Source organism: Megascapheus bottae, chromosome 20 (genome assembly GCF_031878675.1).
Source record: "Megascapheus bottae isolate mThoBot1 chromosome 20, mThoBot2.hap1, whole genome shotgun sequence".
Taxonomy (NCBI): Eukaryota; Metazoa; Chordata; class Mammalia; order Rodentia; family Geomyidae; genus Megascapheus; species Megascapheus bottae.
Genome location: NC_143528.1, coordinates 4,680,418 through 4,696,025, shown reverse-complemented (window position 1 = coordinate 4,696,025; position 15,608 = coordinate 4,680,418). Strand labels below are relative to the sequence as shown.

Sequence of the window (15,608 nt, the reverse complement as noted above, 5' to 3'; positions counted from 1 at the left end):
TTATGTATTTGTATGTATGTATATATGTTTATTTGGTTATTTGAAATAGGATAGGGAAGGGGGGAAAACAAGATGAGGGATGGGAGTGGGGAGAGGGAAATGGGGACCAAGACATGAGAAAGGGTATCAATGTTTGTGAAGTAATGCGCCTTCTATCTGGTGAATATAATGTAACCCTTCTATTAATTACAATAAAAAATAAAAAAATTTTAAAAAAGAAAAGAGAAAAACCTTGTTAAAATATTCATAATATAAAATGAACACATCAAGTATTCAGTGATGAGAAACACAATCACATTGTGTGGTTGAGCTCCAGAGCTTTTGGCTCAGGTCCAGTAACATTCCAGTTTCCCACTTTGTCACCTGACTTTCCCAGACTGCCAAGTTCACTATGCAGTGAACTATGCACTTGCATTTCAACACTGCTACTGTGAATCTTCACAAAGCTGTGTTAAAGCACAAGGTTAGTGTGTGTTGTGTGTGTGCGTGCGTGCGTGTGTGTGTGTGTGTGTGTGTGTGTGTGTGTGTGTGTGTGTGTATGCAGAAGTGTCCAGGCTTGAACTCAGGGCCTTGTGCTCCAGCTTGGCTTTTTCCCTTGAGACTAGTTGAGACCACTTGAGCCATGGGTGTTACTTGTGGCTTTTTGCTGATTAATTGGAGATAAGAGTCCCACAGACTTCCCTGCCTGGGCTGGCTTTAACTTATAAGCCTCACATCTCAGCCTCCTGAAAAGCTAGGAATGCAGTTATGAAACATTGGCCTCCAGAAGTACTAGCTTATTTGATTTTAGCCTCTATCCTTCCAACAGTATTCCTTCCCTTACATTGCCCCTCCTGACCAAGGGAAGGTGCAAGAAGGGAGGACAGTTGGAGCTTGGTCTCCTGCCTCTGTGGCTCTGAGATAGACTTCTCAGGAAGACACTGAAGATAGAATCTTGGTTACTGGGGTCTTCAGGACTCTGAGAGAGTACCAAATGTCCTTACTACACCAAGAACCCCTGATATTGTATGCAAATTCCATGTTCATGTTAGGATAGACATTTTTCCTGAAACTGATACTATCTTTCATCAGGTCTTTGACCCTTTGAAAAGGAGCCTAGCCTAGTGGTAGAGTTCTTGCTTGCCTAGCATGCCTGAGGCCCTAGGTTCACTTTCTCAGTACCACACACACAGAAAAAGCCAGAAGTGGTGCTGTAGTTCAAGTGGTAGAGTGCCAGCCTTGAGAAGCTCAGGGACAGTGCCCAGGTCCTGAGTTCAAACACCAGGACTGCAAAAAATAAGGAAGATAGGAAGAAAGGAAGGAGGGAGGGAGGGAAGGGAAGGGAAGGGAAGGGAAGGGAAGGGGAAGGAAGGAAGGAAGGAAGGAAGGAAGGAAGGAAGGAAGGAAGGAAGGAAGGAAGGAAGGAAGGAAAGAGGTAAAGAGTCATCAGAATCTCTTAGAGAGAGACATCTGGGCTTTCATTGGTCCAGCTCCTTCCAAGAATAATCATAGGCTATATCATGTCCAATTTTACCTCTGCTTTGTGTACGACCCTAGTTTTACACTGAGAGTCCAGGGACACTAGAAAGAAAGAACTTTCAGTAAATAAAGACTTAGTGGACTAACACATCTGCTGACATGCCAGGTGCAGTGGCCACAGCCCAGGTTAAAGCAGGAATATGGGAAGTTCGAGGACATCCTAAACTTTACAGTGAATAAAAGACACATCATCATCATCATCTGCAGACAGATGGGAAGCCAGAGAAATGAGGAAGTAATACAGAGTCTATCTGCAATCATCCTACCCTTTGGGTCTTCCTTCCTGGAAAACTTAGTGGTGATAGAATTTTCTGGAAGACTTTTTCTAACTATTATGAAGTTGGGGTGGGGGGTTGTTTTTGTTTTTGTTTTGCCAGTCCTAGAGTTTGAACTCAGGGGCTGGGTACTGTCCTTGAGCTTTCTTCAAGGCTAATGCTCTACCACTTGAGCCACAGCACCACTTCTGGCTTTTTTTCTGTGTTTGTGGTACCAAGGAATTGAACCCAGCTTTTGTGCATTTTACCACTAGGCTACACTCCCAGCCAGATCTGAGTCTTTTCATTTCTTATTCCAGTGACCCTGGACAAGTCCACTAATGCCCTAGAGCCTTGTTCATACTAGGCACAGACGCTCCACTGAGCTACAGCCTTAGCCCAGAGACTTTACCTTTTTGGTAAGAAGATTGCCAAAAAAGTCTCAGGGAAAAAAATTAAAGCTAGTTAGAGATGGTGATTAATCCCTAGAATCCCAGCACTTGGGAAACGGAAACAAGATTATTCCAAGCTCAAGGATAGTCTGTACTACATGATGAAACTTATTTCAAAAGATAATTAAATTAGGGTTGGCAAGGGGAGAGAGGAGGAGGAGAAATGATGGTATAACTAAAAATAGGTGTGTTTGGGGGGAAACAACTAAAGAGCATGACATTCTTTTTGAGATGATGAGCATGTTCTAAAATTGTGCTGGACATTTCACAATACTGACATTAGTGAATTTCAATCAATGTGCTCACTCCAAGGAGATAGTATTGGAATGTGTTGAATTGTAGACCCCAGGTAGTATCTATGGAGCACTGAATTCTTGAGAATATCGCAGGCAGCACCTCCCCCCACCATGTTCTTATGCCGGAGCTGACAGCAGTAGCAGAGAGAAAACCCAGTTCTCCCTTTTAGCCATCAAGTGGTTTCTCCTGAGCTAGAGTGGGGAGCATCATAAGGTTAGCAACTGTGTCTTAGGCATTTTTTTTTTCATCCTGGAGGTTTGCACAGTTCCATGCCTTAGTAGCTACCCAGTTAATGTTTATTTTTATCATGATAAAGATGCTTGCTTAAGTTGTCCCCAAATCTAGGATATTCTTTCAGCTTCCTTCTATCTGTTACTGAACCTATTTACCCATCAACAGTCAAATCAAGTCCTTCCTCCTCATTCATGACATTTGCCTTAAATATTTCTTTTCTGTGTTCCAGAAAACCTTGCTGTCTATAAAATCCATTGAGACATTTTAGCACATTCAATTTTAAAACACTCCTACAGCTTATCTCACAATGTAATAGAGGAAAAGGACTGAATTGCACCCTGAATTAGCATCATAGTGTTCAAGAAATATAACCTGGGGGCCAGGTACTGGTGGTTCATGCCTGTAATCCTAGCTATTCAAGAAACTGAGATTGTAGGATTGCACTTCAAAGCCAACCCAAGCAGAAATATTGGTTAGCCTCATCTCCAAAAAAGTAGCAATGAATAGCATAAGATTTTTTTTTACAAAGAGTAAAGCTTTTATTCTAAATAAGAGTGATTTATCTTCGGGCAATGGCTCTGTGAGCCCTGTGAGAAGAGCACGGCTTCGTGGATGCTCTCGGTGACATAGTCTATGTTGTGGATATTGATGCAGGTAAAGTTGATCCTGCTGTTCCTGGAGATGTAGATGTGCTTCTGCTTGATCAGGTATTCAACCTGCTGATCTGTTGGAATCATAAAGTCTCAGGTCTTGAGATGGCCTCCTCTATGCACCTCTAACAGGCGAGGATTATCTGGGATAAAGTGCTAGCATTTCTGGGATCTTTGAAGCAGCTATTACTATTGTTATTACTACTATTACTATTACTACATAGTTGTACAAAGAGGTTACAATTCCATAGTCAGGCTATAACTAGTCAGTGTCACTCCTCCCATCCTGCTCCCTCATCTTCGCCTCCCATTCCTCAAGTTTACATGGTTCAGTTCCTAGAAGCATCTTTAAAGCAGTTCCATTTTTCCAGGGCAATAATGAAAGTCTGGATCAAAGCTATAGGCTTCTAATCAGTGAAATGTAATGCTCATTTACAGGTTCAGAGTTAGAAAAGGAAGAGCCACTTCCTCCCAGACACTATTTTTTTTTTTTCCAGTCCTGGGCTTGAGCTCAGGGCCTGAGCACTGTCCTTGGACTTTCTCAAGGCTAGAGCTCTACCACTTGAGCCTCAGCATCACTTCTGACTTTTTTCTATGTATGTGGTACCGAGGAATCGAACCCGGGTCTTCATGCATGCTAGGCAAGCACTTTAACCACTAGGCCAAACTCCCGGCCCCCAGACACTTACTATTGAGTCCCAAATAGCCATGGGTCCCAGTCTGCTCAGTGATGTGATTCCAGGAACCCGGCGTTCCCAGGAGCCGGAGCTTCTCCTTCAGCTTTTCCTTAATCAACATCATGCTCTCTACGGCTTCCTTTAGACTCTGCTTCCTGCCAAGGATGGACAGCAAGAAATTAGATATGAAGCCTCCTCCTTCTTGTAAACCTTGTTGTTTTTCCAATCTGCAGGCACAACAGTGAAGCCTGGGCTCTGAGGTGGTTATGTATTAGTTTGTAGTCATTTGAATCTTTTTTTAAAATTGTAATGTGTAGAGGGGTTACAGTTACATTCACCAGGTAGTAGGTGCATTACTTCTCACACATTGATACTCCTTCTCATGCTTCTGTCCCCATTTCCCTCCCCCCTCCCAGTCATCTTGTTTCCCTCCTTCCCTTTCCTATTTCAAATAAACAAATAAACGTATGTACAATGTGTCAGGTAAAACAAAGTCAGATACTGTAACAATATGAGATTAACTAAAGGGCAACAAAAGAGAAAAGAAATAACATAGTACATTAAGAACAACAATCACAGGATCTAAAGCTCTTGTTTCCATATCCTGGAGATCCTTTTATTTAGCCTCATCCTATATGGCCTTATGTATGGAGGTTTTGAGCTATTGTAATCCTCTGCTAGGAGAGTCCTAGGTGTGTACTAATTATTACAAATGAGGCAAACCATTGAGCCTATGTTCCTTTGATTCACTTATGATTTTTTTCCAAGTCTTTCCATTTCCTTACAAATGGGGGAATATCATTCTTTCTGATGCTGGCGGGAATGTGGCCAGGAGGGATTGCTACTACACTGTTGGTGGGAGTGCAAACTCATTCAACCACTATGGAAAGCAGTATGGCGGTTCCTCAAATGACTAAACATAGAGCTCCCCTATGACCCAGCAATTCCACTCCTTGGCATTTACCCAAAAGTCCAGAAACAAGGACATACTAAAGCTACTCGCACAATGATGTTCATTGCAGCACTATTTATCATAGAGAAAATATGGAACCAACCCAGATGCCCCTCGGTAGATGATTAGATCAAGAAGATGTGATATTCATACACAATGGAATTCTATGCTGCCATCAGAAAGAAAGAATGACATCATTTGAATCTTAAGTGTCTCCCAAATGTCCTTGTGTTCTGGGCTTTGTTTGGGGTGCTATTGAAAACTGGTGGAAGCTTCACGGGGTGGAGCCCAGTGAGAGGAAGTTGGATCATTGGGGCTAAGCCCTGGAAGAAGATATTAGGATCCCAGCTACGTCCTCTTTCTTTTCTTCCACACCTCCATGATGTTTATTTTTACATGCTCCCTACCATGATTAGCTGCCTCACTAGCAAGCATAAGTAGCAGGGCCAACTAACATAATGAAATCTATTATTTTGTATAATTAATATATGCTAATAAGAATAAATGAAAAAAATAGGGCCAATTGACCATGGACTGAAACCTTCAAAACCATGATCCAAAACAAAACTCTGCTTTAAGTTGATTATCTTAGGTGTGTCACAGTAACACAAAGCTGTCTGATAAAGATTCCAGGAAGATACTAGAATGCATCTGAAAGTGATTAACGTTGTCATTGCTCATTTCTAAAACGAATGTTCTATTGTGGACTCCCTCAAGGTTAGGCAACTCTGGGTTGGTCGGGGTGCAGCCACTGCAGCACAGGAGGCCCTGAACAAAATGTGATAGATGCATTAGTGAGTGAATTGGGATAAAGTGAACCCCTGGACAGGAAGAAGCACCCAGGAGAATCCTGTGTGCCAGCAAGTCTATAAGTATCCAAGGGGCTCTGCCCACCTTGCATGCCCCAACCCTTTCTCCCTTACCATTCTCCCAGCAGAGCAGGATTACAGAGGACGGAAGTGATGATGCGAGCACCTGTGGCAGGAGGGCTTAGCCACAGCGTCTGGGTGCAGTTCATCAGCTGGGAGAGGACACACAGCAGGTGCTGGTTGTTGAGCGTGACCACGACTAGAAGCCCCACTCCTTCATCTGCAGCATTGGAAAGACACCTGGTGCTCAGTCCCTTCCTTATCACCGGGACCTTCACCCCTCCAACATTGCACAGGGCAGAACTGAATTATGGGGCTGCCATCCCAACCAGCCAGGCTGGCAGTAGATCCCAGAAAATTGCTCAGAATCTCCCTCTCTCCCTCCCTTCCCTCTCCCCACTCTCTCTCTCCCTCCCTCTTTCTCTCTCCCCCCTCTCTCTTTTTCTCCAGAGAGAGTCTTCACAGAGGATAGCACTTGAAAGATCCCTAATTACCACCCTGTCATCTCATAGGTGAGAAAAGGAGAAACCTTGAAAGTGAAATGATTATCTAGAGAATGCTGACACAGTGAGTTTTAGGAACAGAACCCAAATGCTCCCCAATTCTCTTCCTTTCTATCTTCAATAGCAAGTGATATCAAAAATATTGTTTCTAAGCCATACATTTGTGGCTCATGACTATAATTCTTGCTACTCAGGAGACTGAGATCTGAGAATCATTGTAAAAAGCCAGCCTGGGCAGACAAAACCGTGAGACTCATCTCCAATAAACCAGCAAAAGCTGGAAGTTAGTGAGGTGTTGGTGGCTCACATCTGTAATTCTAGCTACTCAGGAGGTTGAGATCTGAGGATTGAGGTTTAAATCTAGCCCAGGCAAGAAAGTCCATAAGACGCTTATCACCAATTAACCACCAAAAAGGATTGATAAAGCACTAGCTTTGAGCACAAAAGCTTAGGGACAGTGCCCAGGCTCTGAGGTCAAGCGCCAGAACTGGCACACTCATACGTACATACACAAAAATATTAAAAATAAAAAAGCAAAGCCGGGCACGGTGGCTCATACTTGTAATCTTAGCTACTCAGGAGGCTGAGATATGAGGATCACAGCTCAAAGCCAGCCCAGGCACTAAAGACTGTGAGACTCTTGTCTCCAATTAACCACTAGAAAACTGGAAGTGGTACTGTGGCTCAAAGGTAAGGTGGTAACCTTGAGCTGAAGAGTTCAGGGATAGCACTCAGGTCGAGTCCAAGCCCCATGACTGACAAAAAAAAAAAAAAAAAGCAAAAGAGGTCCAGAGCATAGCCTAGTGGTAGAGTGCTCACCTAGCATGCATGAAGCCCTGGGTTCGATTCCGTTACCACATACACAGAAAAAGCCAGAAGTGGTGTGGTGACTCAAGTGACAGAGTGTTAGCCTTGAGCAAAAAGTGCCCAAGGACAGTAACCAGGCTCTGAGTTCAAACCCCAGGACTGGCCAAAAAAAAAAAAAAAAGTAGAGGTTGAAAGAATGGCAGCCTTGGTTGAAAATACCAAATGAGAACATAAGACCCTGACATCAAGCCACAATACAAGCATTAAAAACAATAAATAATATAAATCAATCAGCCCTTCAATATATCAATAGCTGGATACCAGTGGCTCATGCTCAGTTTCTCAGGAGACTGAGATGGGTTCAAATTCAGGTTGGGTAGAACAGTATAGAAGCCTCTTATCTTTCCAATTAACTACCAAAAATCCAGAAACAAAGATGTGGCTCAAACGCTAGAGCACCAGCCTTGAGCAAAAAAGCTAAAAGACAGTATCCAGGCCTTGAGTCCAAGCCCCAGTAAACAAATAAGAAAGCAAACAACTACTACTCATGCTGTGGGCTCCACTGTACTTTTGCTGTTTCCTCTTCCATTCAGCCCCATCCCATACCATAAATACCAAAGTTCTTGGATAAAGTCTGGCTGCAGAAGAACTCCAAGCCTTGTGACACAAAGTAGTGTAAGATTACAGCTTCTTCTTCCAAGTCACCCGTAGATAAGCCTTGGCTGGGAAAGTCAAAAAATGGGAATATCTGCTTGCTCTGTAGGAGAAAGACCCAAACCAGCACAAGGTAGATGGAGGAGACAGCAGGTGTGGATGGAAGGAAGTTCCACTGGGACACTGACTCACCTTTATGGTGAATATCAGCTTTGCCCACTGAGCCTGGGTCAACTTGCAGTCGATAATGTTTCCAATCACAAGGATACTGCCATGTGGGAGACTCTGCAGATGAAAGACTAATCACATACCTCTTCCTGGTAGTGACCTCCTCCATGTTGTTTCTTACTGAAAGGCCAGGCAAAGCTAAGCCTAGCAAAGGCCTTGGATGACTGAGGAATGAGAGGGGAGAGGAAAAAGAACTCCCACATAGGGAGAAGTTTCAGAGTGGAGCGGGGGAGTTGCCCTGTACCTCTACTGCATCGAGGAACAGGTTGGGGTCTACACACAGCTGATTGGGATCCCAGATGGAGTAGTCATAAACTGTATAGTCCAGGTCCTTGAAGATGAGTCCATGTGGCTCTGTAGAAACACAGCCCCCTTACTAGCTGTATCCATGGAGATGGAGACATGAAGACAGACATATTGGAGAATAGGGCTGATGTAGGTCAATAGCAGGACATGGATAGATAGAGTTTGGCCTGGCCACCATTTTTCTCTGACATGGTGAGAACTGTAAACAGGGTGGGAATTAGGAACCCGAGGCAAGTTTCTTCCCATACCCTGATCTTGTCTAACACTCACCTTTCTGAGACGAGATGATGCAAGCTACCTGAGCCCCTCTGCTCCACATCCTGAGGAACTGGGCACCAAGCTGGAAGGCACCACTGTCCCCAACAGTCTGCACGCCCCCCACCTTCAGTGAAAAAACAAACAGAAGTAACACTTTAACAAAGTCATGGGAAGACAACCACCACCTATGAGTACTGAGACTTGAAGCCAAGGCCTCACGCAAGCTCAGCTAATATCCTACCTCTGAGTTATACCTCTTTCAAAACCTCTTAGCAGGGGGCCAGTGTCACATCTGAAATCCTAGCTATCCAGGAGGTAGAGGGCTGAGAATTTCCTGCCAGCTCAGGCAGGAAAATCTGTGAAGCTCTCATCTAACAAAAAGCCAAAAGTGGGGCTGTGGCTCAAGTGGTAGAGCACTATCCTTGAATAAAAAGAGCTCAGGCCTAGTGCCCAGCCCCAGGACCATCATCCAAAATAAAATAATAAATAAATAAGCTTTTTTGAGTGCCAGTGGCTCGTGCCTGTAATTCTAGCTACTCAAGAGTCTGAGATGGGAGGATTATAGTTTGAAACGCGCCCAGGCCAGAAGTAGAGCTGTGGCTGGAGTGGTAGAGAGCACCAACCTTAAGTAAAAGAGCTAAGGGACAGTGCCTAGACCCTGAGTTCAAACACACACACACACACACACACACACACACACACTCACCACCACCATTAACAACAACCAACCAACCAATCAACAAATGAAAACACCTTTCCAGTAAGACATGTGGGAGTGGCTGTCATGCTGGGTTTGGGTTCAAATCCTGACAGTGATCCTTAGTGGCTGCCCCTAGGAACTTTCTGAGCCCTAGGTATGGCGTGTGCCAAGGCCAGATGTTGCCATGGCCCCTTTGCAGCTTAACCGTCACAGAGATACTGAAGTCTACCCCTGTGTAGCTTACCCTGTTCTCCATGATAGCTTGGCTGTGCTTTCCAAAGAGGAGCTCCAAGGAGGCCTGGATGAATGATTTCATGCCCTTCGAGGGCAGGTACTCATAGTTCAGAGAGGGGTCTTGTGCAATCTGCTGGCGGATCTTGTGTACCACACCAGAAACCCAGGGGTAACCCTCGTTGTTCATGCAGACTGTGGAGAGAACCACAGAGAGACAGATCTCTGGATGCCTGGCCTCCTGCCTCCTAATCTAGGCTCCACAGAGAACCCACAGTGGGCCCTGCCCTAGGCTGTCTAAGGTTTTGGAAAGCTCCCTGTGAAAAGATAACTCTTGGTTTCCTTCTTTCTTTATATATACATACTAATATATAATGTAGCCATATGCCAGTGGCTCATGCCTGAAATCCTAGCTCGTCAGAAGGCTGAGATTTGAGGATCCCAGCACAAAGCCAGCCTGGACAGAAAAGCCAGTGAGACTCTTATCTTCAGTTTATCATCAAAAAGCTGGAAGTATAGTTCAAGTGATATGCTAATTTTGAGCAAAAAAACCCTCAAGGACAGTACTCCGTCCCAGAGTTCAAGACCAAGGACCATTCCAATAAATAGGTAGAGGAAAGACAGAGACAGATAGACAGACAGACAGATAGATAGTGTTCTTTTTGTCTTAAAAAAGAAAACAAAAACAAAAACTGAAAGCCAGGCATTGGTGGCTCACACCTGTAATCTTAGCTGTTTGGGAGGCTGAGATCTGAGGATCATGGTTCAAAACCAGCCCAGGCAGTAAAATTCAGGAATATGGCCTAGTGGTAGAGTGCTTGCCCAGCAAGCATGAAGCCATGGGTTTGATTCCGAGATATCACATACACAGAAAAAGCCCTAAGGGGAGCTGTGGTTCAAGTGATAGATTATCTGTTTAGCAAGTACAAGTCTTTTGGGTTTAAACCCTAGTACTACCACCAAAATAAAACAACAACAAAAACCCAGCTAGAGTGGATAGGATGAAAGAGAATAAAGAATCATATTCACCTTATTTTCATACATACATATACAGAAACCAAACAATGAAACCTATTGAAGAAGGGAGGAGGAGGGGGAAGGGAAAGCTATAGAGGGGATGAGCTTGATGGAGCACATTGTATGCAATATGGAAATCAACTGATGTACGAGATTTTTAATTTGTGTTGTTATTATAAGGCTGACACACAGAGGGGTTACAGTTATATGTCATGTAATAAGTACATTTCCTTTTGTGGGCAGTGTATGTTCTTTTATTTTTCAGGGGACAGTGTGAATGCAGTCCCTCACTACTACAAATTATGCAGGTGAGTTTCTCACATTTGGGGAAATTGCAGAGGTCAGCACATCTGTGGTGCAATGGATAAGCCTCGCCCTGGGAAAAGCGCCGTCACAATCATGGTATCTACCCTGCCAGGTAAGTATAGTGTATGGTATTTTTTAAAGATTGCCTACAAAAAAGAAGAAAAACTCAGCTAAATCTATACTTGCTTTTCTTTTTCCTTTTTCTTTTTCTGTGTGTGTGTGTGTGTGTGTGTGTGTGTGTGTGTGTTATCAGGAATTGAATTCAGGACTTTGCACATGCTAGGCAGACATTCTATCTAGGCATAATTGAGCCAAGACCTCAGCCCCCTGGGCCATTTTAAAAATTAAAATTATAAAGTGAAAATTATCATTGGCAATGCTGACTCACAATGGCAAAGATTGGTTTGTGGAGAACGAAGGAGAAGGAGGAAGCAGTTGAAGAAATGGGGGGGAATACCCAAGCAGACCCCCAAGGCTAGAGCTACGGAAGAGGGTATGGCTCTCACCAAATGTGTGGGCACCCAGAGAACGTCAGAAGAGAGGCCATGGAATGATTGGGACTTGTCCAGTTTTCCCAGATGGACATAAGGTAATAAAGAATGATCTCTCTACTTCCCAAGAGATGGGCCATCCCCACTCCTTTGTAGTGCAAAACTGCTCTGCCCACCCACAGGCTATATATATATAATATATATATACACACAAACATATATATACACATACTATATATATACTATATATTTTGTATAGATAAACACATTCACTATATACAAGCCCGCACACAATGTGTATATATACATATATATTCTATAGATAGTCTTAAACTCCAACCAGAAGCTACCTCTGTCAGCCAGAAACACCTTGTTAGCATCATCATCTTGCTGATAGGTCTTTAACAGGTTGCCTTCTAGTTTCTGGGCTGCGGGCACATCCATGAACACAGAAAGTCTGGGCATGACTGAAGGATAGTGGAGCCAACACTATGGCTCGTTCTGCTCTATTGCTCTTCCTCCCAGAACTTTGACAGAGACAACCGGTTGCCAGGGCAACAGAACTATACAACTCCCCTCCTAGTGGTGGTGATGCTCAGGGACCATGCGAACATTCTATGGCACTGAGAGATCCTGTGGGACAGTGAGCAGTGAAGGGGCAGGAAGGACCTGGGACCTGCCCAGTCACTGTTCCCTAACTCACTGCCTTCTCCAACTGTGATTTCCCCAATCCACTTAGAAAACATGGGAAGGCAAGGTGTTCGTAAGTGAGGTAAAACTCTGTTCACAGAAGCGAAAATCCCACATTCATGTAGCAACACAAGTCAAGGGGTGTGTGTGTGTGTGTGTGTGTGTGTGTGTGTGTGTGTGTGTGTGTTTTACCAGGGCTTAACCAGTTAAGCATTCTGCCACCTGAACCATAACTCCTGTTCTTTTACCCAGGCTCAATACCTCAGTACCACTTATATAGAAAAAAAAAAAAAGAAGCTGGAAGTGGTACTGTGGCTCAAGTGGTAGAGCTCTAGCCCTGAGAAAACTCAAGGACAGTGCTCAGATCCTGAGTTCAAGCCCCAGGACTGGCAAAAAAATCTCCCAAATCATGCAATTAGAGTGTAATGTCTATTATCTATATTTATTATCTATGTATCTATCTATCTAATTTGCTGTGCTGAGGATCAAACCCTGGACCTTTTTTACAGGTGCTCAGCTAAATTCTACTTTCATTATTCAAAGGACCCACAATCTGAAAATCAACAGAAAAATGCCCTGCTTTCTTCTATAGTTATTTTAATAGAATCTTATATTTAAAAACAGTAAAGAGCTGGATGGAAGAGTGCTTGCCAAGCATTCGATTCTTCAATACCATATAAACAGAAAAAGGTGGAATGGCACTGTGGCTCAAGTGCTAGCCTTGAGCAAAAGGAGTTCAGGGACAGAGCCCTCTGAGTTCAAGCCTCAGGCTGGCAAAAAAAAAGAAAGAAAAGAAGGAAGGAAGGAAAATTATAATTTGTGACATATTAAGACCCTATTTCAGTAACCTGGAACCAAAACCTCCGTAGCTGTTGCGTTTCAGTGATGCTCATCCAGTAAACGTCTCTACCAAAAGGAAACGTTCATTCTCCGAAAGACAATCTGTTATCTTGCTTTCCTTTGATTGACTGATTTATTTTGGTGCCATATTGGGCTTTAATGCATGGCCTGGGCACTGTCCCTGAGCATTTTTGCTTATGGTTGGTGCTGTACCACTTGGGCTACAGCTCCACTTCCAGCTTTTTGCTAGTTAACTGGAGATGAGTCTCAATGGACTTTTCTGCCCAAGCTGGCTTCAAACTATGATCCTCAGATCTTAGCTTCCTGAATAATTAGAACTGCAGGTGTCAGTCACCAGCATTTAGATTCCCCTCATTTTTAAGTTACTTTAATTTATGGTTGTAAACTTTGTTTCTACCAGCATCCAATGGCCCCATGTTGGCAGCTAAGGCTCAGGCATCTAGCTTTTTGAAGAAACTGGCTTGGTAGGCAGCAGCCACTTTACCTGGATGGAAATCATATACAAGATAACACTGTGAAGTATGGGGAGGGCAGGGGGATGGGGAAGGGATTGCCAATGACTTCCCCATTTAGTCATCTGAAAATTCAGCCTCCAAGTCTTGGAGGTGTTTCTGTAGCTCAGTTTACACTCCATAACTCATCCCCAAATGAGGCCATATTGTTATTCAGCATCCCCTTCACATTCTGCCTCTCTCACTCTCTCACTGGTGCCTGGTCAAAGGGCATGACTTTCCCAAGCCCCTGTAACCCCCCCCCCCCTAAATCCCTGTTTCAGGCTGTGCTTTTTGGAATCTGCCTCAAGGGAAATGATGGTGAATGCAATTCATACGATGATAGACAATGGGGACCTCAAAGTGATATAATGAAGAATGCATCAACAGGATGCGGAGAAGTTGCTAAGAATTTAAGCTGATTTAAGCCTCTAATTCTTGCTTCATGCTGATTTAAATATAAGAATTTACTGAAAGAGGGGCCTGGAATTTGGCCCAGTGGTAGAGTGCTTTCCTAGCATGCACGAAGATCGGGGTTCGATTCCTCGGTCCTACACATATAGAAAAAGCCAGAAGTGATGCTGTAGCTCAAGTGGTAGAGCTCTAGCCTTGAGAAAGCCCAAGGACAGTGCTCAAGTCCTGAGTTCAAGGCCCAGGACTGGAGACACACACACACACACACACACACACACACACACACACACACACACACACACACACACAGAATTTACTGAAAGGATGAAAGGATGCTGAATAGCTCACATAATTGACCTAGAGACGGGGGTTTGGGAAGCAGTGTTACCATCAAAACTGAACAGGAGGCTGGTGGTAATTCCACTATTGACTGCCAGAGGGCGCTGTAAAAGACACCTCCTTCCCCTGGCTGCCTGGGCCTAACCGCAATTATCTGGCGGTCACAAGGGCTGCTTGTTGGAAAGGATTCTCCAAGCTCTCCTTTCAGAATGTCACTAGCTCCCACGCTTAGACCAGGAAATCTGTATTTGATTGGTTGATCCCTCTTCTGGACATTCCCTAACCCCTCCCATTCCCTTGATAAAAGGAATAAAACCTAAAGAACACCAAGGAAAGACAAGAATGGCCAGGCACTGGTGGCTCACGCAGTTAACCCTAGCTACTCAGGAGGCTGAGATCTGATGATTTCGGTTCAAAAGAGTCTCACAGACTTTCGTGCTCAGGCTGGCTTTGAACCGCGATCCTCAGATCTCAGCCTCGTGAGTAGCTAGGATTACAGGCATGAGACACCGGCACCTGGCTTAGGAGACTCTTTTCTCCAATTAACTACCAGAAAGCCGGAAGTGCAGCTGAGGCTCAAAGTGGTGGAGCAATAGCCTTGAGTACAAAAGCTCAGGGACAGTGCCCAGAACCTAAGTTCAAGCCCCAGGTCCAACAAAAGAGGAAAGAATAGAGCTGGGATGTAACTCTGTGGCAATGCGCTTGTCTAGCAAGTCCTGAGTTCAATCCCAGTATCCAAAGAGAAAAGACAAATCCCCAATTATACTTGTTTCTCCCTCATCTGATACTCATGCCTTCCTCACAACTCTGAATAAGTAATCTTGGAGACAATGAAATTAACCATGGACTACTGAGAGAGAAGGATCTGAAATAATTGGGTTTATTGAGCCAGGGCAAATGCTGATTAGGAACAAAAAGGACAAGGTCCTGGGACAAATTCCCATAACTACCTACAGCTAAGCTAAGGAGTGGTTGGCAATAGGTTCAAATCCAGTCATTAGGAGGAGGAGCTGTTGCTTCTGTATTGGCTGGGTGAGTTCACAAAGTTAATATGTAAACAGGGTGCAGTAAAGCCATTGGCACTGCTGTGAAGGGATTTAAATCTAGGTTTCTGGAGACCCTGGGAAACTGTCAAGTGTATTTCCTTTTCTGCTGCTAACTGATTAACTTCCCTATCATGTCACTCTCTACCTCTCCAAGCTTTGTAATTAAATTTAGGACAGCTCAAGTGTTTTCTCCAGTGAGTCAAAAACAATAGGGAGCCAGGCATCTGGTCACTCTGCCTATCATCCTAGCTACTCTGGACACTGACTTCGGAGGATCATGGTTTGAAGCCAGCCAGGACAGAAAAAAAATATCTGTGAGTCTCTTATTGCCAATTCACCACCAAAAAGTCAGAAGTGGAGCTG

General features: G+C 44.0%; 1 protein-coding gene and 1 non-coding gene across 2 annotated transcripts; both read right to left on the bottom strand.

Moving 5' to 3' along the window:
- Positions 1-3,294: 3,294 nt before the first annotated feature.
- Positions 3,295-11,919, bottom strand: Got1l1 (glutamic-oxaloacetic transaminase 1 like 1). The gene is made up of 9 exons (XM_090354306.1): positions 11,755-11,919; positions 9,604-9,785; positions 8,672-8,783; positions 8,340-8,449; positions 8,060-8,152; positions 7,820-7,970; positions 5,958-6,123; positions 4,095-4,237; positions 3,295-3,479 (listed from the first exon to the last, which is right to left on the bottom strand). Exons 1-9 carry the CDS (start codon positions 11,867-11,869, stop codon positions 3,295-3,297), a joined length of 1,257 nt encoding a protein of 418 aa, XP_090210432.1. The 5' UTR covers positions 11,870-11,919.
- Positions 10,870-11,033, bottom strand: LOC150049109 (U1 spliceosomal RNA). Its single transcript, XR_016539078.1, has one exon. It is a non-coding gene; the product is annotated as a U1 spliceosomal RNA (small nuclear RNA).
- Positions 11,920-15,608: the final 3,689 nt, after the last annotated feature.

Bases quoted from the DNA above. Each gene is read 5' to 3' on its own strand.
- Got1l1 (XM_090354306.1), bottom strand. From the start codon at position 11,869: ATGCCCAGACTTTCTGTGTTCATGGATGTGCCCGCAGCCCAGAAACTA. The intron at 8,153-8,339 runs GTACAGGGCAAC...TTTCATCTGCAG, and splicing joins TGTTCCTCGATGCAGTAGAG to AGTCTCCCACATGGCAGTAT. The intron at 4,238-5,957 runs GTAAGGGAGAAA...CATCCTTGGCAG, and splicing joins CCTGCTCTGCTGGGAGAATG to GAAGCAGAGTCTAAAGGAAG.